The 22515-nt window shown below is 39.4% G+C and overlaps 2 protein-coding genes across 5 annotated transcripts in view; one reads left to right on the top strand and one right to left on the bottom strand.

Moving 5' to 3' along the window:
• The window catches only part of lama2 (laminin, alpha 2), a 283442-nt gene extending 276054 nt beyond the window's left edge, over positions 1–7388 (top strand). For both annotated transcript variants that reach the window (XM_034699953.1, XM_034699952.1), the window contains 9 exons: positions 1314–1407; positions 2223–2318; positions 2894–2974; positions 3097–3174; positions 4046–4124; positions 4212–4331; positions 4534–4664; positions 5307–5526; positions 6086–7388. In XM_034699953.1, coding sequence (XP_034555844.1) covers positions 1314–1407; positions 2223–2318; positions 2894–2974; positions 3097–3174; positions 4046–4124; positions 4212–4331; positions 4534–4664; positions 5307–5526; positions 6086–6246 — 1060 coding nt within the window. In that variant the 3' untranslated portion in view covers positions 6247–7388. The remainder of the gene's footprint in view (positions 1–1313; positions 1408–2222; positions 2319–2893; positions 2975–3096; positions 3175–4045; positions 4125–4211; positions 4332–4533; positions 4665–5306; positions 5527–6085) is intronic.
• Positions 7389–8715: 1327 nt separating this feature from the next.
• The window catches only part of rgs6 (regulator of G protein signaling 6), a 124551-nt gene continuing 110751 nt past the window's right edge, over positions 8716–22515 (bottom strand). For all 3 annotated transcript variants that reach the window (XM_034699722.1, XM_034699723.1, XM_034699721.1), the window contains 5 exons: positions 21564–21689; positions 16518–16704; positions 14000–14089; positions 11864–11917; positions 8716–9941 (listed from right to left, as the gene is read on the bottom strand). In XM_034699722.1, the coding sequence (XP_034555613.1) occupies positions 9891–9941; positions 11864–11917; positions 14000–14089; positions 16518–16704; positions 21564–21689 (508 nt within the window). In that variant the 3' untranslated portion in view covers positions 8716–9890. The remainder of the gene's footprint in view (positions 9942–11863; positions 11918–13999; positions 14090–16517; positions 16705–21563; positions 21690–22515) is intronic.

Below are 22515 nucleotides of genomic sequence, written 5' to 3'. Positions count from 1 at the left end.
TGTCATATCCTTACACAATGACACAAGGACTTGTCACTCTGATGGCACTGACATGTTCATTGACACAGAGAGATGAACTAAGGATTTTGAGCAGGATACTGGCTTTTGCAGGTAATCCATGGTGTTTTACTATTTGTATGAATTGTTTTGAGAAATGCACTTACTGTGTTTTGCAAATGTCGAGGATGATTAGAGAAGTGTACCAAAGCGACTGAAAAAAACTGCAAAGCTCGTGTGAGGAACTTTTGGTTTGTGTGATTTTGGTGCCCCTTGTGGTCAAAGCAGTACCTCTCATCTCGCTGCTGGTCTTGTATTGTACATAAGTAAGTAGTCTAGTCTGGTTTTCTTTGATATACGGATATTGAGGTATCAGGATACATTTTTTTCACAACAATCTAAAAACCATTACAGTAGCTTTAATTTGTTTTTGAAAAATCTTGATCAGTTATTTGGCCAGAAGGTAGCAGAGGAAAATAATAATGCTCAAATTTTCCAATCAAAAGCAGAGTAATCAAACTTTACTTTCCTCTTCAGTAGTTGTATCTATAATCCTCTCACACATTATTTTCTCCACACAGCAAACTCTGACCCATGTGTGGGCTTGTTTGTGTGCATCTTGACAGCTTTCTGATCACAGATCCCACACTCTGGAGCACAGTTCAGATAAATAAAAGAAGTGAATGAGTGATAGTTTGGACAGGAGGACATTTTTACCTACACAGTTGAGCAGCAGGTCAACAATCCAGGGAAACATACATGATAAATATTACAGTGTACCCCACCCTGAGAAGCAAGAAACTGACAGTACGAAAACATGAGGATGAAAAGATGAAGGATGAAGGAAGAAGTCAATGCAGATACATACAAGCACCAGTGGATAGAGAAACAGTTTGTGGATAACAACATTCATTTCCTGGACCTTGATGTCATTACCAAGAGCATAAATACCAAATTCTAGCTTAAAATAATATTTTTCCTCTATGCTGTCACCTTTACATCTCATGCTATGCCTTACTGAATGAATAGAGTTTGATTTACACATTTTCATTTAGGTTGAAAAATTATACCTGGGCTTTAAATGTTGTTAAATTGAACATAGATACTTGTGCATTTAAATCAGAAGTCAAAATGCTTATGCATAAATACATTTATACATGACTGTGTAGTGAATAGTGTGATTGAATTTGCAGACAGTTCTTGTTGAAATGCTGAGTCCAGGTTTTGCTCATATAGCACACTTGAGTGTTTCACTGTTGTAATCATATGTAGTGTTTTAACAGTATGTGGGTTTTGTGCCTGTGTGTGTCTCTCAGGCTGATATTGGAGTTTGAGTTGAGGACCAAGGAGGATTCAGGTCTTGTTCTCTACATGGCGAGAATCAACCATGCTGATTTCGTGACCATACAGGTAAATATTCACTGACTGTCATCATTCGTCATTTCTCTCTCTATTAATCTCCTCTATCCCTCTTTCCAACCCCAACTCGGTCTCAGCAGATGTGTGTCTGACATGAGTCTGGTTCTGCTCAAGGTTTCTGCCTGTTAAAGGAATTTGTCCTTGCCGCTGCAACTTGCTAAATGCTGCAAAGTGCTCTGCTCATGGTGGATTAAGATGAGATCAGACTGAGTCCTGTCTGTAAGAGGGGACTGGATCTTATCCTGTCTTGATGTTGGGTCTTTGTTAATAATATAATGGTCTAGACTTGCTCTGTTTGTAAAGAGTCTTCAGATTGTGTTTGTTGTGATTTGGCACTATATAAATAAAGACTGTTTGATCAATTGATTGATTGATCATTTACCTGTTTGTTAGAAGATTCTGTCTATCTGCTGAAGTTGAGTTAAATCTAACAGTTCAGTCTTTTTATGCTGTTTCAACACTTCCTCTGTGTACCAGAAGCACAGATGCTTTGCCTACTTCTGTAAGATAATAAGATGAGTTATATATGCTTTTAAGGCTGAACACATCCCATTTTTTATCCTCATATTTCCTCTCTGTTCACTTTCCGTCCACAAAGAAGATTTGTCTCTCTGTCTAACAGAAGTGAAGTATTAGCTGAAGCATCCTCTACCATCAGTGGACAAATGTGTGTAAACATGTAGTGTAGGAGTGCTTTTAGTGGTCTCAAGACTAGAAAAGTGCAGTGAAAGTGTTGTCCATTTACCATTTATCCTTCCATCATGACCTCTCTCTCTCTCTCTCCCTCCCTCCCTCTCTCTCTGTAGATTAAAAACGGACAGGTGTGTCTGGGTTATGATCTCGGCCATGGAAACACGTCTGGCTGCGTCCCCATCTCCATTAATGATGGAAACTGGCACAAGGTAGAAAGAACATCCATGCATGTGCTTGTTTGACATATTCATCATTTGTTAACACCTGAAATGGGTTAGTTAGATTATTTGTTATACACTTTGTATAGAATATACTTGAATATATATATATATATACTTGAAAAAAGGGCAAAGCAACGAACTGAATAAATCACAAACACGTTCAGAACAATAGTCTTACAGAATCCCTTCTCTACTGACCTACATTGTGTTTCATCCCATTTTTCCTTTGAATAGAATGTTTGAATATTACATTTTACAACACCATATATTTATTACAAGCTTTAGAAATTAAGGAATATATAGTTCTCACCTTTATCCATAGTAAAATCTGGGGCATTAAATCCCATTCAGCATTCTCACACTCACTTTGTTGCATCGTTGAAGAAAACCAAATGTTAATGTCAAGCATTATCTTCAAATATATTTTCTGTTGACTTCTTTTCATCCCTCTTTTTATCACTCCCACGTCTGACATTTGACTCTATGCTTTCTGCTCATGTTTGTTCGTCTCCTTCCTGTTCTCTGTTTCTTTCTACTCACGTCATTCTGTCGTTTCCTCTCAGATCCGTGTGTCTCGTGCCAAGCAGAGAGCGACCCTTCAGGTTGATTCGAGATACAGTAAACAGTTGACCAGTCCAAAGAAGGTGCAGTACCTCTTCTTCCCACTTCACACTCTCTCACTGATCTCTTATGACTCTAGTTATAAACATTGAGTATTAAATGTATTCTCTGATGTTTCATTAACTCCATGTCTCCTTATTAACAGGCTGATCTGTTGGATGTGGTGGGAACGGTGTACGTCGGTGGATTACCACACAACTACACCAGCAAGAGAATAGGACCGGTACAAACACACACAGTCACACATCTTTATTTGTTTAGATTAGGCTCTTCAGTTCAACTCTTTTTACTTCAATTTTTTTTGTATGGTGTAGTTCAAATGTAAAAACTAATCATGCTCTGTATATAAGAAGTGGACCAGCCTGTCTTTAAAGAGTGAAGAGAGAGAATACCTCAACCATGTTTTCGAAAAGTAAAAATGATCCTCCCTCCCAGTTGATTTATTAATAGAGTAAACTTTTTCCCAAGTGTCAAGTTAAAGTTGATCCTTTGACTCTTCCTTAAAGCAGCATGATGTACAAGTAGTAAATAATGGTCCCATTTTGAGGGAAACCGATGATTCAGCAGGGTGTAGCTACCGCTGTGACCTGTCAGCTCGACAAGAGATGTATCAATGTGTATCCAACCTGTCGTCCAAATATGGTCACTTCTGGTTTAAAAAAAATAGTGACAGCTCAAATTTTGAGCTTTAGACTCAAGGAACGGAGCCAACAAACCTGTTGTGGGAAAACATATGGATGCAGGAATATATAGCCATCCTGACTTCTATCAAATCTTATTGCTAGCAGTAAATATCGATATTTGAATCTGAAAATAATAAGCCGCTCTAAACAAACTTCCCTTCCTATTATGACTCACTGTGACTCTAAAGCACGACTCTTTAGAGTGGTGATCCTGAAGTGAATCCTGCACTTTCCTTTTCACCCTCACCTTTTCATTAGCATTTTGTTTTCCTCAGTTCATCAGATATTGTGATGAAACATTATACCATTGTCTATATGAAGTTTATAAATTATCACATAATTGCATCAGTATGTTATCTTAATTGTAAGCATGTATCATGTTTCGATTGTTTGGTCTCTTCTTCTTCTCAGATCCTGTACAGTATAAACGGATGTATCCGTAAATTAAAGATGGTGGGAGGTGCTGTGAGCGGTAAAACACCTGCCACAGGTAATGAATGTGTTTTGTATGAATGGTTGTATTCTCATGTGTTGGTTGTTCAAACTAACTGATCTCCCCTTCTTTCTATTTGCTCAGTTCGCCCTGAGGACTTCAATCTGAATATGGCCGCGCCAACCTCCAGTCACATGGTAGGAAGATGCTTCGTCGCTACTGAGGCGGGAACCTATTTTGACGGCAGTGGCTACCTGAAAGCAGGTGAGATAAGACACTGACACACCCCTTGCTCTCTTTGTGGTTGTGGGTGTAGCATCTGTATCGCATCCACCACACTGTGACCTACAAACAGTCTGATGTAACCCCAGCAAAAGTCTAGTCAATCTGCTTTTTTCACTGTCCTTCATTGGCTGATTGTTGTTCTTCATTTAAATAAATCCTCTCATCTTCCCATCCTTCCCAGTCTCTTCTTACAGAGTGGGTCTAGATGTGTCCATAGCTTTAGATTTCAGGACCAGCAAAACCAACGGAGTCCTTCTGGCCATCAGTAATCAAGCTAACGATGGACTAGGACTGGAGATTGTGGAGGGCAAGGTATGCAACAAATAATAAAGGAATAGTTCAACTTTTTCGGAAAGAGATATATTTGCCTTCAGTGTGTTCAATACTGAAAGAAAGGCTGGGGATGGCTTATTATTTAATTATCTGTATTTAACACATTTATGTTTGTATGAAACATTGAAAACTCAATAGCCAAATTAATTTTTTAATTTAAGTTTTTTGCAGTCATGTGCATTTTCATTTCTAACCTCAGAAGAAAAAGACAGATGTTCAATTTCCTGTTAAACAAGGAAGTTTCTCTTTTAAAATCAAGGTTCAAAACTAATGAAAAAAAGAGTCCAGTGGAACATGTGTAATATGTTAAGTGATTTGAAGAGTCGCTAGTTACCAGATCTTTTGTCATTTTCATTCTATATGCTAATCTAAGCTAGTTATTTGCATAGTACATTGTGTATCATGAAAACGAAATACAAATGCAAACCCTAAAATGTTGAACTATTCCTCATAGTTAATGTCATAAAATAATATGACAGGACAAAACCAATACTGAGATATGCCTATTGAATGAATAGTAATTTGTAAACGGATTGCTATAGATTTATAGAATGATAATCAAATTCATAAAGCAGTCTGAAATCTTTTTTTTTTTTACTGATCATCATCTATTCCCTCCAGCTTCTCTTCCATGTTGACAACGGAGCTGGACGGTTCACAGCCGAGCACATGCCCGAGGGGGAGGGCTTCTGTGATGGCCAGTGGCACTCAATCGTCGCTAAAAAGCTTCGCCACAAAGTGGAGCTGGCTGTTGACGGGAAGATGAGCCAAGCAGAGAGCCCCAATGCTCGCTCCAACACGTGTGACACCAACGACCCCATCTATGTCGGAGGATATCCTGGTATGACTTCTTTATTGGCATACGCATGGTTACTTCTGTTGACACCATAAAGAGAGCAGTAGGTGCAGTATGGGTCATAAAGCCCAGCTTCTCCATATTAACAGATGGGACATGAGTCAAACTTTACAAACAAAATACACATCAAATAATTTTTTACTTGAAAATGTTTTTTGTCTGTCTTATATTTAGTGCTTGTCATTCTAAATTAATGTCCAAATATTAACTTTCTTTGAGAAGTTAAGATTAAATGTGTGATTTGATGATGTAAAAAGGAGCGTAGCTTTATATTTGATAGCTCTGTTTTTCTGGTGTTGTGTGCATCAGATTAGCAGTGAAAGAGGCACATGTGTTCCCTACTGAGCAGACTCAGGCTCTAAATGCTCAAGACGTCTGAACCGGTTTGGCCTCATTTTTAAGTCGGGGTATTTTGGTATCACTTTTGTACAGTCGGAGGAAGAGGAGACACTTTGTCCATATTTATATGCAGTCAATGACTCACTCAAGGTTATGAAATTCAAAGTTTAACTATTGATCCATCACTGTTTCCCCCCCTTCTTAGCTGGAGTCCGTCAAGCCGCTCTCTCTAGCAGCGCTTCCTTCAGAGGCTGTATGAAGAACCTGAAGATCACCAAGGCCTCTAAGACCATGGACGTGCACTTCAACAAGGCCTTAGAGATTAAAGGAGTCCAGCCCCAATCCTGTCCCGCTGTCGCAGCCTAACTGGTACCCCAGAGCCTCCCATTTGTCCATCTACAACAGGACAAATGTTGATCTTTGAAACTGCACACACCCAGTGTGGTAACAATAATCAGATTCTATGTGCTTCAAAAACTCTAACCTGAATTCATCATAGCAGCTGAAGTATAACGTTCTGCCCTGTGTGGTCCCAGATGAGAATCATGAATAAACCTGTCATAAAGGCCAAATATCCAGATAGTGGAAGATGCATGGTATCACTTGAGTCTTGATCCTGTTTGTGGCTACATGCAAAGTCACCTGGTGCAGCTTTAAAGTGCAATAAAAAAACATTATAAAATACATGTTAGTTTATTCTCATGTTTTCAGCACAAATCTCTGACTCCATGCACAAAGTAAGGCTCTGATTCATAAATCTATGATGACAACAAACTGATGTTTCAAAGTGTTACAAACTGAATGTTCTCAAGAGTGAAATGTAAGTATTAAGACCTGTGCTTTGGTTTCAGGTTTCACAGTATTAGAGCTAATAATGTTTAGGTAAATAAGTGATTATGTGAGCATTAAATCTGCTTTGTTTTCAGTGAAGTCCTCCTTGTTGCAGAGGTAGAGCAGGATATTATGAGTCCTTCAGTTCTCTGACTTTACCTTTGTCACACAGACTTGGCTGGAAAAAAGAACGAGCGATGCATGAGGTGTCTACGTTTGTCCTTCATAAACCTTGTTTCTAGAAATTAGTTGGTTGGCTTTTTTTATATATATATATAAAAGGAATAAATGAAGCTAGCCTTCATTTCAACCCTCTGTACAAACACCATGCACTTAACTTTTTATACAAGTGAGACTTTTTAATGCATTTTTTTAGAAAGCGAAATACCGTAATAATTATGTTAATAGTTAATTGTACTTTTGATAAACTTGCTTTATGCTACTTCAACAAACACAATATGGAAGAAAATGTTTTAACTGAATTTGGTGTGGGTAATTTTTAAACTGTTGACACTGTTGCTTTTAGCTCAAGCTACAGCTTGTATTCATTTTCAGTAATGTTGGAATATCAAATTAAAGGTACAAGGTTTGTGCAGGACACTAATGGCAGTGTATGGTGCATGGTGTGATTTCAAATACGTCAGCTGTTTCTGAAATATATTCTTGAAAGCATCAAACAGATTGTCCTGTCCTTCTTTAGACTGATTCGACGTGGGCTCAAGCTGCACTAATTTCACACTTAACATGTATCACTCACAATCACGTGTCGTGCTAGTCTAGTTAAGCTGCAAGATTTCAGATATTCACTGCTACAATTGCTCTAGAGAAGTGCTGCGTGCAAACTCAGCCCCTACACAACAGCATCTGCCTGCAGGCTCAGACAGGGTTCTGTCATCACTCTTCAATTCCTGCATGTAAAATTAAACTGGGACTAGGGAAGAGGTCAGAGACTAGACGCCAAACACAAAATGATGTTGCTGCAATGAAAATTAAAGTCCACTAAACGTGTTGTTTGACTAAAATAAACAAGTTTAAGGGTTAAAACAACAAATGAACCCTGATACAGGATTAGAGATGTGTTTTAGGGTCACTGTGGTTAAAGACTGTGCATTACATTTTTTTAGGTTAAAGGTTTCTTATTTGGGGGTTCTGGTGGCCTAGCAGTCTAAGCGCCCCACGTATAGAGGCTGTAGTCCTCGTTGCAAAGGTCGCAGTTTCGACTCCCGGCTGGTCGACCATTTGCTGCATGTCTTCCCCTGCTCTCTACTCCCCCCATTTCCTGCCTCTCTTCAGCTGCCCTGTCATTAAAAGGCACAAAAGCCCAAAAATACAACTTTAAAAAAAAAAAGAAAAGAAAGGTTTCTTATTTTTGTATGACAATTTTGAGGATTTTACTTTGTGAAAAATCAGCCAAAGGTTGAAAAGAAGCCTGAAAAACAAAATTGCATTTTACTAACACTCCACTAGACGGTGCTACTGCACTTCACAGGGAGTATGAAAGAGACAGCATCCACCATGTTGTCAAAAAGGTCTACAAATTTATATTTTTCAAATGACTCTTTTCACTTGTGAATTCCCTAAATGAGTTCTACCTTAAAATGCATTAAACCTTACAGTTACTCTCAAATCTTAAAATAGTCAAAGTCCCTATTTTTGGGAGAAATGTGTGAATTTTACATTTATCATTTGTAAGATACTTAAAAAGTTAATATAATTTAGAGGTTTTACTGATTTAATCTGCTGTTTCTAATGCACAATATCCTGTCACTGTTGCATTCATAAAAATATTTACCAGCACTTATATTATAAATCCACTAGGGGGTGGAATGTATCTACGTACCTGCAAAGACATACCTGTTGGATGGTGCTGACATCTGGCTCCATTGCTCTGGCACAACTCTGGAGACTTGAAATTGCATCATTTCATGTTGGAGGGTGAACTCCTCTGCAGCTCCTGGAGGATTTATTGAATCACACGTGAAATAACGAGCGGAGTCCTGCCTCTCATTATTGTGCATTCCTCTTTTTATTATTGTGGTCCTCTTTACATAAGGTGAAGAATGGTCAGAGATCGGCTCGTTAAACCTCGTTGAGGCCGTCTGAAGTGGAATGTTTAGAAGAATTAGGTCTAACGTTAGATCAACTCTCATTTACAGTCATACACCTGCTTCTGTAAAGTGATCAACCTGTTATTAACAATCTACAACAGCAAGAATACACCTCTGTCTGTCCATGCAGCAGTTACAGATGATTACAGTGGCAGTGTTAATCCAGGGAATTATATATTTTCTTAATAAATAATGTCAGGTAATCCACAGATTATTTTGATTTTACTACATTTTCATTAAAGTTTCTCTCATGGTGCTGAAGTAAAAATAAAAAGAGACCTTTTTGCAGTTTTTTTGGAGCAACCTCACTGAACCAAAGCCGGCAAAGGTGATTCCACAAGTTGTGATCTGTAGTTTTAATCAGCCTGTAATGAAATAAAAACAAAAATCCTACCATTTAAAAGTTAAATATTCTGTAAACACATCTTGTAACCAGCAGAACCTCTTCAGGACACACAGAGGTCATACATCTTGAGTAAGTTAACATAAGCAGATCGACTGAAAAGCTCTTCTACTAAAAATGTGTTGTACTACTCCACCTGTTTCACCGTTAAAGCAGGAAATCTGACCACCATCAGTGTAAAGATTGAGCAGAAGGTAAGTTGAAAAGTGCAGATGTTTACTGTGAACCCCCTCTATCCGAGTCCCAAGTGAATGAGGTGAGTTAGAGCAGCTAGCTACAGCGATAATCTAAGTCTCATTTTGACGGCATTCAAGCATTCCATGTTTATATCACTGAAAGTAAAGCGGTCGCCTCTTCAGCTACCGTAATAACATGAGGGCAGTCGAGAAAAACAACAAGAGAGAAAAGGAAGCCCGGCATGGAGCGGGCTTTTACATCGTTTGTCCTCTACACTGTGACAGCTCTGTCCTGGTGTCAGATCTGGTGACTTATTGCATGATGTCCGTCCTCTCAAACTGATCTGAGGCTGATTTTCAAACGTGGTGGCGGCCCAAGTCCATCAGTCTCATCATCACCCGCCTCCCACAGCCACACCCAATCACCCCGGGGTCCTGAGGGGTAAGCAGCTCCTCTGGGCATGGTTCCTCCTACTCCTGATCCAGGCCTTGTCAGGAGGACTGCATGAGGCCCGTCAGTCGTTTGCCTGTCAGCGACTTGCCCTGTTCAGAAGCAGAGAGACAAAGAGAGGTGAGGATGACAGATGTCAAAAAGCTTCCCATGGGATTTAGAAAGAGAGAGTGGGAGGAGAAGTGAGAGGAGAGAAAGAGAAGTCTGCAAAAAAAGACATCAAAACAGGGATTGATAGTTAGAAGACTTCAATGTCTAGAAAAATGGGGTTTGAACTCAAAGCCAGGACCTAAATCCTAGACTACTAAACAGTAGTCATGCCTTCCCTTGTATACGGAGGAGAAACCCGGACTCAGCATAGCAAACACCTGAAGCATAATATCAGAGATACCTCAACACCAGCTGGGAAGATGTCATACGTAGAGACACCAACACCAGCATCCTAGGTAAAGCTAGCATCCCTACCATCATCACCAAGTGAGATGGACTGGCCTTGTCATCCTGACTCCTGTCTTCCTAAACAAGTCCTGTATTCCCAACTCCTCACAGGACAACATGCCTCAGGAGGCCGAAAGGAAATATATGAGGACAACCTCAAAAGGAACATGACCAGAGCAACCAATAGGGGCTCAAAGGAGACAAATGATAAAACATGGAACCGCCGGCCATCCTGCTTCTGGGCTGACACCTCAACGCAAGACAAGTGCAGCAGCGAAGGTGTTGCAAATTATATTAATGAACTCCACAACCATGTAGAAGACGAATCTGACTTAGAATGGAGGGATCCTCCATCAACAAAGCCCAGACGTATCCTGACAACACCACTGCTCACCTTCCCCACACTGCACTGGTCCACAATCAGCCTCTAAGCCCACCTGAGGGTCCACAAAGGCCAAGACAGATGACAGTCATACTCAACCCCAAGTAACCTCAGGTGATTCTCTTTTACCAATTGCTGACCCAAACAGCTGTTCTGATACCATGTGCTGCATGTGTAGGTGTACAGAGTGTGGGGAGGGAGAACAGTACATAGCTTAGCTTCTCCAGCAGGCTTTTCCAAACAGGGGTTGTGCCGTTTTCTGTTCTACATATTGCACTTCATATTGATAAGTACCTCATACAACCTCATGCATCAGGGACTGTAAGACTCAGTCCTGTTTAGTAATCAAAGGCATGCTTTTATTTGATCCTGTTCAAACTATGGCAAGTCTCACCTGAGTCAAACGTCCTCCACATGTTTCTTTCTTTTCAAAATGCTGCAGCGAAACTTCTAACAGACGCCAAGGTATCAGCATCACCCCTGTGTCAGTACACCTGCACTGACCATACCAGTAAGAATTCAAATTCATGATGGTTGGTAAGCATTGATACAACAAAAACCTGCAATTGTGTACCTCAGACTAGCCCAACCAGTAAGACTTACAAAACATGTATTTACTTTTCCACACTCTCAGGGAGGCCTTAATCTCCTTATCTTACTTGAATTGGATGTTGTAAAATCTTCCCGTTCAATATCCCTGCAAGCAAATCTTGTTTAATAAGCTGGAAAGATTAATTAGTGCCATGAACAACTTGTTCTATTCGATAAACCAATCAGCAGACTGTTCCTCAGGATCAATATCAAGAGAGGGGACATGCTACCTCAGGGAAGGTGACACAGTGCAACAGCCATAAATATTAATACTTAAAAATCAATACATGTTTGAATTACTGAGCACACAGTGGTTACAGAGACTTTTGCTAAAACAAGTTTATCATGTAGATGCTAATGATTACAAATGTTAGCACAAACAGAAAAAGTAAGCCTGAAACGACTGAAGGATTAGATTATTACACAGTAGCTGTGAGAACAGCTTCTCCTTCATTGCTCCAGTTTTGCTCCAAAAAAGCTGAGCTGCTGTAATCTGTCTCCCTCTCTGCTGGGATATCAAACAGCAAGTGATGTGCACCAGAACTCTTTACACTTTAATGAATGCAGTTTAAGAGTTAAAAGCTGAGGAAAAGGGACACTCACCACGCTGCGAGTGAACTTCTCCAGGGAGGTGCGTCGGCCCTGCTCCGTATCAAGCTGGAGAGTCGTGGAGAAAAAAACAGTCAAAGTAATAAAAATGGGGAGAAGTTATGACACACTTAAGGCTCAGTTCATGATAGGGATGTCATGATGTCAGATTTATGACTCACAACTATCATGGCTAAAAAAATTCAGTGTAATGAAATTGTCGCGATATTTATGGAAAACTTTAAAATCACTATCAGTCAAATTAAGGAAAGGCAAGAAGAGGGTGGTGAGACATGTTACTTTATAAACTTAACTAATAAACACAACTGACTTACTTACATATCATCAAACATCATGAGATAACAGTTATTATGAGTTACACTTTCACCCAGTGTATAATGAAAGACAGACAGATAGAAATGATGTTCAAAGTGATGTTTTATCTGCGTCACCAACCCCGAGAAAAAGTTCTGATTAAACAGAAACTCACTGTCATCTTCTGCTTGTGACTCTGTGTGCATGTGGTCCATAAACACCTCGTCTTTTTTATGAAATCCCCCCAAATCCTGAGGTTACATGAAAGGCCAGCTAGCTAGCTGGGTACCGAGTCTTCTTCTGCTGCTGCTGCTTCTTTGTCTTCCCTGTTTTTTATGTAGGGTGGCAGGCAGCAAAAAGAACGACGACAGCCCTCTACTATGAACCAATCAGCTCCGCAGTATTACTGTATGATTATTTTAGCACACTAGCATTATTTATTTTTCTTTTTAACAGACAGTTAAATACCAGTATATCACTACAGTCCTAGTTCATGCTACAGAATGCAATCAAGATTTCTTCAAAATACTAGGTGTTATTTATAATTTTCTTTGAAAAGCCAAATGTGTAGAGTTTTTATTCCATCATTAACAGGTTGTGAGAAGTAACTTAAGTACTAAAGTAATGACAATCACATTAGTTTAGGTTTTTTCATTTGGCTTTCACAAGATGTGTAAAAGAAGAGGACAAAGACCCTTATAAGTAAAGCCAATGTGAGAGTATCTTAAACCTGCAATTTGTCTAAAGGTCAGCAGGGGGCGACTGCATTGTTCGGCAAAAGAGACTGATTGGATGAAACAAGACAGAAACAACATTTCTTCTCATTTGGTTTACCACAGTGAACCTTGTTCGAACAAGTTTAAGGTCTTAATCCCTCGGTCCAAGATTTCTCCAACAGATTCACATTTTTAAAATATTGTCCTTTAATTTGAAATAAACACAAGGTACTTGGGCCTTAATGAAAAGGATGAAAAAGGAAATGCCCAGTGAAGAAGCTCATTTTATACCCCTTCTATTATGCTCTACAGAAGAGTTAAATATTCTACCACATGGCCCTAATGTCCACCACAACCCGAGCATGAAGACAGATGGAGATAGATGGGCAACGAGAGAGAGGACATCACTGAGGTTATCAAGTGGGCGCCTCCCTTCATTAGTGTTTCATCAAGTTAGGCCCACGACACCTTGGAGAGGCTCAATAAGTAGCTCCAGCATCCCAGGACTGACCCCTCTCCCCCCACAATACCAAAACTAAGGGTAAAGAGAAAACACAGATGTCTATAGAGAGTTGTTAGAAAGAGAGTTAGAGCTCAAGGCCTGCCAGGAAAGAGATGTTGGACAGAGGGCAGGAAGGCAGAGTCAGGGTGAGGAGCCTCTTTGGGTTAGAGCTCACCCCTGCGGGATTAGGTTGTACATTAAATTTGAGTGAAATCTACAATAAAACAGGTCTTCTTGGCTACCTGTGATTGGCAGGTCTGTAGAAGCAGCAGCCTGTCCCAACCAAGATATAGACTTAAAGTGTCCAAGGTGGTCCCTTCTGGGTCACTAACACTGGATGGCAACAGTCGAACTGTCACACTGGAGGCTTCATATGGGATCTACAAACTCATGGGTAACATCACAGTGGGTACATCTAATTCCAATGGATTTAGTATCTGTTTCCTGGATTATGGCATCATTAAATCAGAGTTAGTGTAAGTAATTCTCTCTCTTGCAACCCTAAAGAAATCAGGTCTGTTCCTGCACTGCCAGTTCTGTGAGCACTCCGACCTGAAGTTAAAGTAAAATGATTCAAATTTGGACCCCTAGGTTGATGAAACACAGGCACACACTCACTTTCTTCCTGGCCATGAGCAGGTCCTGGTACACATTGGAGCGCAGGAAGCGAGCATAGCTGTCACTTTTCATCAGCTTGTAGATGTGGTACTTAAAAAAAAGAGAGGGAGATGGAAAGAAGAAACACATCAGTCTGAATGGTAATGCCAGAAGGAGGAGGAGGGTGATTTTCAGGCATATAAATATGGTTCTGTACTAATGATGTACAAAACTTGCAGACTCAGAGTAAACTAAACATGGCAGTCACTGAGGGAGAGAGATGTTCGTAGCACTGACAGGAGCAGTCTCTTGGTTTTTCACTCCTGGCTTTTAAGGCTGCTACAGGGGAGGAAATCTGATAGACACCACCCAACACTTCTTACCACCACCTTATCTATCTCCAAGGCATGTTATCTAGACATCCCTTCCTCCACTATATAAACCCATTACCCATTGATATTGGTTAGGCATGTAAGAGAGACGGATGGGATCAGGTTTCTGAAGACGCTGAAGAGCTGATGAGATTTCCATTAAAACAGTTATGTAGCTGCTCTTAATGGCACTCTATAGATTATGTCTTGTACAATGACTTACAAGAAAAAGATCTATATTGAAGACTACGTGCATTATTAATCACTTTGGTAAATATAATGGTATTGTTCCATTTATTAGGAAGATTGCATGTTTGATTTGTTGAGAAAGGTCTAGCCCAATCCCTATTCATAGCATCAAATACAACACCAGTTACAAAAAGTTGGGACCATATATAGCTGATTTAAATGATCAACATTTTTGGACACAGCAACAAACTATGTTCACAGATAGTGGTTTTTGGAAGTGGTTTTGAGCTCATGCAGTGACTTCCACTACAGAGTCATGAACACTCAGGCATAAATCAGCACGATACTACTGAATTATGACAGAAACCATGTTTGAAAAAACATTTAGATGTTTATTTTGACTTTGAAGTTTGAACAATGTCCCATCATAAATATATGATTGAAGTATAAACTGTTACTTTACATTAGATTTCACTAAGATTTCTGAATTGCTGTTTGTTGAGATTGAAAGGTTTTGAGATTTTGTTTTGTTTTTAAGTTTGTTTCTGAATGACATGTTTAAATATTGCTTTGTTATAAAATAACATAATTTCTTACACAATGTTGCCTAAACTGTATAAGTTATGTAAAAGGGTAGGCAGGATAAGCCTTGGCTTCAGCCTACACCTTTTTTGGTCAGCATGCGATTGACTAAAATAAATGTGGGTGTGTATGCATGTTTATATGTATACATGAATGTACTTGTGTATGTATGCATGTGTATGTGTACGTATGCACGTACATATCGATATGTGTGTGTATATATATATTTTCTTGATGAATCCCTCAGTGATTTTTTTTTGTTTTTGCTTTTATTTGTGATTTTTTTACATGACTCCTATGTTGTGGAGGGAAGTATTGGTTGATGATGCAGACAAAAATAAACCTAACCTTATCTAATCTACTAGCTTGTAGGAGGCGGGGTTTATTACCTTACAGCTGCTTAATGTTTTGGCTTTACTTTTAGGGGGCAGTCATATGTCCATGTTATACAGGCTATGAATTCAACCTGGACGTATTGTATATTGTACTTTTATGGTAAAAAAGAGAAAGTGTAACCTTTAATGTGGTGACATAGTTGCATATCTTTCCATATATTGCACATCCACTTCGTAGAATTCAAGAGCTCAACTTGTTTTCCACTTTTCCTTGATGTTTTCTGAGACCTTGCAACCAAAACCTTTACCGACTAAGTATTTACAGAACCTGTACCTTCCTTTTGCCTGTTTAAGCTCAAATACTCATTCCCTAATCAGCCCAGCCTTCACACTGAATATGTAGAGATGGATGTATACAAGGCAAGGATAGCTAGGAGGACAATATGATAGCCAATTGCTCATTATTTCCAAGAGGGTGAAACTGTTTTATATAAGTGGGAGGTGCATCTTACTGCTTTTACCTGTATTAGATTCAATCAATCTCTCTCATACATTTTAAACAAGTGAAACACTTGTATCACATAAGCTGGCATTAGGTGTGCAGGAGCTTATTCTAGCTTGTGTAAGCTGTGAATCAAAAGGCAGAAGGTGTGTTATTTACGTGAGTTATTGAATTTGTATTCAGCCTGATGGAGAAACCTTTCAGCTGACAGGTGGAAGGAAAGAGCTAAAAGATACTGCATGGCATTTCAAGTACATGGATTATCTTCTCACTCTGTTTAAAACACAGTCCATAGATTCGAGGCAGCTGAAGATATTTCTGTTTCTCTGTGAGGCTATAAAATGGGTTCAGTCAATGTTTTCTAAATTAACATTTCACTCTATTATTAAACTTTAATCTCTTTGTTTTTGCTCTTCCATTTCAGGCTGGAGCGATGAAAACAAAAGACTGGTTTGAGTACCAAAACAAGTTATTAAAAAAAGGATGTGCCTGAACTGAAGAGCACCATACTCTCATTTATAAACTAATGTCCCTTTCCATTGTATCTTTCATTTTCTCACCTGTGCGTCCTCATAGCTGTACCGCCCGGGGTCTTTCAGGTTCTGGCTTGTGCGTTCATAGCTGTGGGAGTCCAGGTTGATGGAGCTAGGTGCTCCCTCTGCTAGGAACTCTGTCCAAATGTCCTGCGCCCTCTGTGCCACATCCTGCTGGGGCATTCTCTTCAGGTCCTGCACCGCCAACCAGAACCTGAAACGCAAATAAATTCTACTCAGATAGAGCAGATTACTTAAAATGTAGAAACCCGACAGGGGGGATAGTACAGCATTTTTCACCCTGCCTTTTTAGGATGAGCAGGTCCCCCTAGCTTTGTGTTGAGGACTTATTCACCTTGTCAGGATTCTAATTTGCATGATGTGTTGACCAATCAGAACCAGGTACTTAACACAGCTGAGTAATCAATCAATCAACCCTAATTTATATAGTGCCAAATCACAGCAAATGTTTTTTATGAAACAGAGCAGGTCTAGACCATACTCTATGGTATATTATTAACCCTCCTGTTATGTTTGTTTCTCTAGAATAGCAATAATGTTCCTGGGTCAATTTGACCAGGTGCATATTCAATTATCCAAAAGTGTCAGAACCCCCAAAAATCCCAATACACATTTTTTTTAATCTAATTTTTTACTCCATTACTAACCATTTAAATCAAGATTTAGTCCATTGGTGTTCTTTAATCCTCACAGATCATGGTTCAATGAGGATAACTCGCTCGTTTTTCATTACAATCAATGTTAAAACTTTTTTGAATGTACATTGGAAAGCTCTAAATATAAATATAATAATTTTACATTTAGATTTTTTTTTTTCATGAAGTAATGTTGATAAATTAACACGACACCGCTTCTATCACATGCTGTCCATATTTTGATGCTGCATTTAGCAGGTTTGGAAGGCATATATTTCCTAAAATAGACTTTTAAAAGGGTCAATTTGACCTGCAAAATAACTGGAGGGTTAACTAAGACAGGATAAGATCCAGTCCCATCTTACAGACAGGACTCAGTCTGATCTCATCTTAATCCACCATGAGCAGAGCACTTTGCAGCACTTAGCAAGTTACAGTGACAAGGACAAACTTCCTTTAACAGACAGAAACCTGTTAAGTTTTATCTTTTTCAATGATTTAAAACATATATTTAATTTAAATAAAGGTTTAAACAGTCCAAGGACAAGACAGAATAAGTTCCCTAATTTCCCAAACCTAGCTATTTTGTGATTTCTTTTCTTAGTATGAGTTAAGTTGTTGACCAGGTTATGCCTTTGAAGATGTGATTAAAATGTCCCAAAAAAGTTTAAACATCTTTAAACCAACAAATTAAATAGAGTTATTTAACTATCATTTCATCAGAAATCATGCTATTAAAGCATGATAGGGATTTGTACCAAGGTATGGGATGGTTTAGATGTTCAGTGGGGCTTCTTTTTAACAGAAACACACAGTTCAGTCTCTAGAAATCAAGAAAGTATGAAATTATTGTTTTCTTCTTTCAGGCAAAGTGTTCAGACAAAGCTGAGAAATAAAGTTGGATTCAATATAACGTGACTCACAGCAAGAGTGTGAAACAGCATCAGGCAGTCAAAGAAAAGGATTATCTTCAAAGTCAGTATTTCTAACAACCAAATTTAATTTAATTTCAGATAATTCACAGAACACACAGTGGCTGCTTTAAGACTTCCAGACTGTTTTTTATCCAGTACAGAAGAACTGATCTGCTGGGAAGCAGGTCATGTGCTGAGTGTAGCATCAGAGGCTGCAGAAAGCTCCATGCTGCCTGCCTCCAATATTAGTTTGTATCTATATTGATCTGTAGACTTCTTCAGCAATAAAGAGAGAAACACCTCTGGGGCTGGCGTCTCTCTCTCACTGTTTATCTAACTTTTTCTCACTCACCATCACTCTCTCCCTCAGCAGAGCTCTTCCCAAAGCTCCCTCATAAAAGCCAACGCAATTAAAGGTCCGGAAGGAAAACAAGGGAAAAGAGGAGCGAGACAGAGTGGGGTGGGATAGCCCAGAGGTGAGCAGAGATAAGAATGTGTGCTCTCTCTCTATCTCTCTCATACTGTGTTTATTTGCGTGTCTTATCTCCCTCTGTAGCTCAGTGGTATCAGGCCAGCTCATTCCCACACGCCATGATTCTTAACAGGTCTTTCCCTCTTCACACTGCGCTTCTTCAGCTTTGATAGATATTTCCTCTTCTTCACACGCATCACAATAACACTCTTATTGCTGCTCTGCTGCATTACAGCCTTAAACAAACACAGTGCATCAGCTCGTGTTGTCTAAATGAAGCATGAAGTCAATAATTGCTTTGTAAATCAATAGGCAACCCTGTAGAATCACCAACCTCACTCTGTTTTTATTTTTAAACTAAGACACTCTTGCACTCTCTTCATCCACTGTTGACTTTTGGGATATGGGTGATTAGCCTGACTGCTGCTGTTGGCGAGCTGCATGTTGTCTTTGGACGCTTGGAGCCTAGATGTGTATGGATGAGTGGGAGTGTGTACATGTGCTGTGTTGGGATTTCATCTGATGTGGAGGAACTGATACACAACGGTGAAATGAAGATAAAGCTTTTATGAAAGTGCAAGAAGACTACAGGTAAAAAACATGCCATGAAGACTAGAACTATGATGAAAAGAAGCATTAGCCTAGCCCTGTTAGCATGAAATATAGTGTAATGTGGCTGGTGGAGGTGGAGGGAGAGCTAGCAGTTTTAGCAGTTAGCAGTCGACCCATGACAGGGAGGTAGCATCAGAAAGCTTCAAGATGACAGAGTGGGGAATCTTTATTATACAGAATTAACAGTCGACCAAGTCTCCCCTGCGCTATATTCATGTATCATACATGAAAAATTAGAAAGTAGGCACAGCTTACACCCACTCGTCACTACATGAGAGTCCTCGCTCGTTCAGAACCGTAAACACATTAAACTAAATTAATTATACAGTCTACGGTTGGAACGTAACAACAACTGTGGAGAGTAGCATCTTGTCTGTAGTATGACATGAAACAGAAAGGTGGCACGACCTTGTGGCGCTGCCGGGTACTGCAGCGGTATTACAACAACTAGATTCTGATTAGGGTTACCACCTTGGATTTGTGAAAAAAAGGAACACTCCACCAATTGTTTGGGGCAGAGGGCTCGGCCACTATTCCCAGTTCAGACTGACCAAATGAACATAAAATATGGACATAGGACACTGGTAAGCTCTGTCGCTGCAAACTTGTCTTCTTCTGGTGACCTTTTTTGGTTATAAAAGTTGCAATGGCTGCCTGTTTTTGTTTGATACAACAGCTTGATGCTTTTTTGTTTTTGCGTGGGTTTCCAATGTGTTTTTCCTTTCATATTTTACGGAGATTTTCGCCGGACACAAAACGCATGTGACGGAAAAATTGTTTCCCTGGGTCGACCGTACCCATTTATACTCTGACAGTGTCGCTCAGTCAGGATTGTAACTAGTATATGTTTTTTTCATGCTGGTGGCTTGCATGTATTTGCCCCATCTCCTTCCTCGTCTGTCGTCTTTCCTCCCATTTCAAATGGAAACGCCAAAAGTTGGTGAAAAGAAGACCTCAGCGCGTAGTACGTCGGTCAATTCAGCTTATTGTCTCTCTTCAGTCAAGTTTCCCTCCCTGCTTGAGCCGCTCTGAGTGCTAGGGCGCGCGTGTGACATACGCATAAACGGGAAGAAAACAGAGAATATTTTGAATAGATGCAGAAGCACGGGGGACCTTTCTAGACTACAAAAACAAGGAAATCAAATAAGGTTTGGGCATTGACGGGTGGCAACTCTAATTCTGACTGCTAAAATAGCATCTTCAAAACTAACATATGAACATGTAATAACATGTTTGTTTAATCCACAAACCAACAGATATATAGCGAGGGGTAGCATGAAATATATATACATATAAAGGTATAAATATTTTCTGTTACTTTGAGGAAATAATATGAAGCTGTGTTGTGGGGAAAAAAAGCTGTTTACAATCTTTTTCCTTAGTCATGTTGTAAGCAAACATTCCACATGAGGGCTGGATGGATGAACCGTCAAGTAATGAAACAAAAATGTACCCATTTTCCCTTTCTGTTTCTGTTTGGATTAACCAATATGAAATACTGGAAGTGTCAAAGAGTTTGTGTTTTTCTGCTTAGCTAGGCTAATGTAGCTATGATCAAAACACTGTCACTCATCTTGTCCTGTAGTGGGTAGTATTCCCTTGTGATAGTTAGAGGCATTGAAAATTAAATGTCATCTTATGCAATGGTAAAGAATATTAATTCACTTATCCTGTTTTACTTTAATGTGATCCCCATTTTCACCAATAGCTGATCTAAGTAAGCAAACATCCATTTTAAATATAATTCCAACTTAGCCACTCCAATGTACCTGTAATTGAGGGCTAGCAATGCACTAGCAAAAAACAGGGAGTGGTGTGGGAACTGTTAGTTTATTAATGGGGGTATAATCTTTTACAGATGTGCATTGCTTAAGAAAAACAAAAAACTCAAATTAAACATACCAACAAGTATGCAGTTCAAAAGATTCTATCCTGTTTTGCATTTATGACAGGTTTCTCTGAGTAAAACCTTTTTTCTTTATTCTCAGTGAAGCTCTCCAAACAACTGGAGAATTTTTAACTCGGGATTTGTTTCTTCCCATGTATACAAAGTGCAAGTGGGCTGAAATGGTGGGCTGCAACAATTGGCATGCCAAACAGAAATCAGTGTTTTCTGGCTATTTTCAGAGTATTGAAAGCTTCTGAATGACTGTTATACTCCCCTCACATTGTCACAAATGCACACAAATTGCTGCTTTCAAGCTTTAGATTTGCACATAACCATATGTCAGTGAACTGTTTTCCAATGCACAAGAAATCTTCTCATGGAAGTACCACTCTCTGCTATTTGTTCACCACCATCCTCAAGTATTAAAGTCAACGAACCCTGTGAATGCTGAACACCATCAAACGGCAATGCAATAAGTCTTCACGACCTGGGTACGAGGCGCCCCAATATTGAAGCGCGTTGTATGCTTACCGCAGGTTTTCTGAGCTGAACTCTGACTCGAGGAACTTGAGGAAGAGCTCCTGTCCTGCGGGGTCTTTCAAGGCCTCCTCCAGAGAGAAACCCCACTTCTTCACCCGCTGCTGACTTGGCTCCTTACTGTGAGGGAAGAGGGAAGGAAAGAGAAAGAGAGAGAGGCTGTATGAACATCTATTTGAAGCTTCTGCAGGGAGGTAAGGATTTTTAAAAAAGATTAAAAGAGATTAAAAAAACAAGGCGGAGAAATTATCCGTGTGGGGAGAGCTGACAGATGAATACAGAGGAGGGGATAAAACAGTAAAACCTACATTTTCGATCACCCTGCAACATCTTAATGGGCAGATTTCAATGTGATATTAGTGTCAAAATGTTACAAAATCCAATTGTTTTGATCCCCTCACGGAAATTATTTTCTTGAATCCTGCCATTGATCAATCCAGCTGAATTATTAAGCTACATTAGGCACAATAATTAAACGACTCCTGTAATTATTTCCTGCATACTTCAGGCAGAACAGGAGAGGAGAGCAGAGTGCAGCGTGTTGAGAGCTGTGACCGCTCTCTCTATAAGAGGTAACACTTCAGTTGATTAACCTCATATCTCTTAATAACATTCATTTGACAGTCAGTAATGTCAAATTGTCAAATATTTGTCAGTATCCGATAACTGAGGTAGATGATTTGATTAGAATTGATTATGTGAGCTGAGTGACCTCTGAATTTCCTTCACTGCTTTAGTTAATGGCCCATCGCTCAAAGTAATCACCTACAAATGCCCTGTGTTGGAATCAGTTCTGTGAAATCACTATCGACTCTAGAGTAGTTATGAGTTTGACACCAATAAAAACAAAAAAATAAAACTGGCAGATCAAGATTTTTTCTGTTTTTTTATAATTATATATAACAAAATAATAATAAAATGATGGTGGACTTTTTAGCATGACCTG

Source organism: Notolabrus celidotus, chromosome 13, assembly GCF_009762535.1.
Source record: "Notolabrus celidotus isolate fNotCel1 chromosome 13, fNotCel1.pri, whole genome shotgun sequence".
NCBI lineage: Eukaryota > Metazoa > Chordata > Actinopteri > Labriformes > Labridae > Notolabrus > Notolabrus celidotus.
The sequence above is the reverse complement of the archived record's forward strand: the minus strand, read 5'-3'. Positions and strand labels throughout refer to the sequence as shown.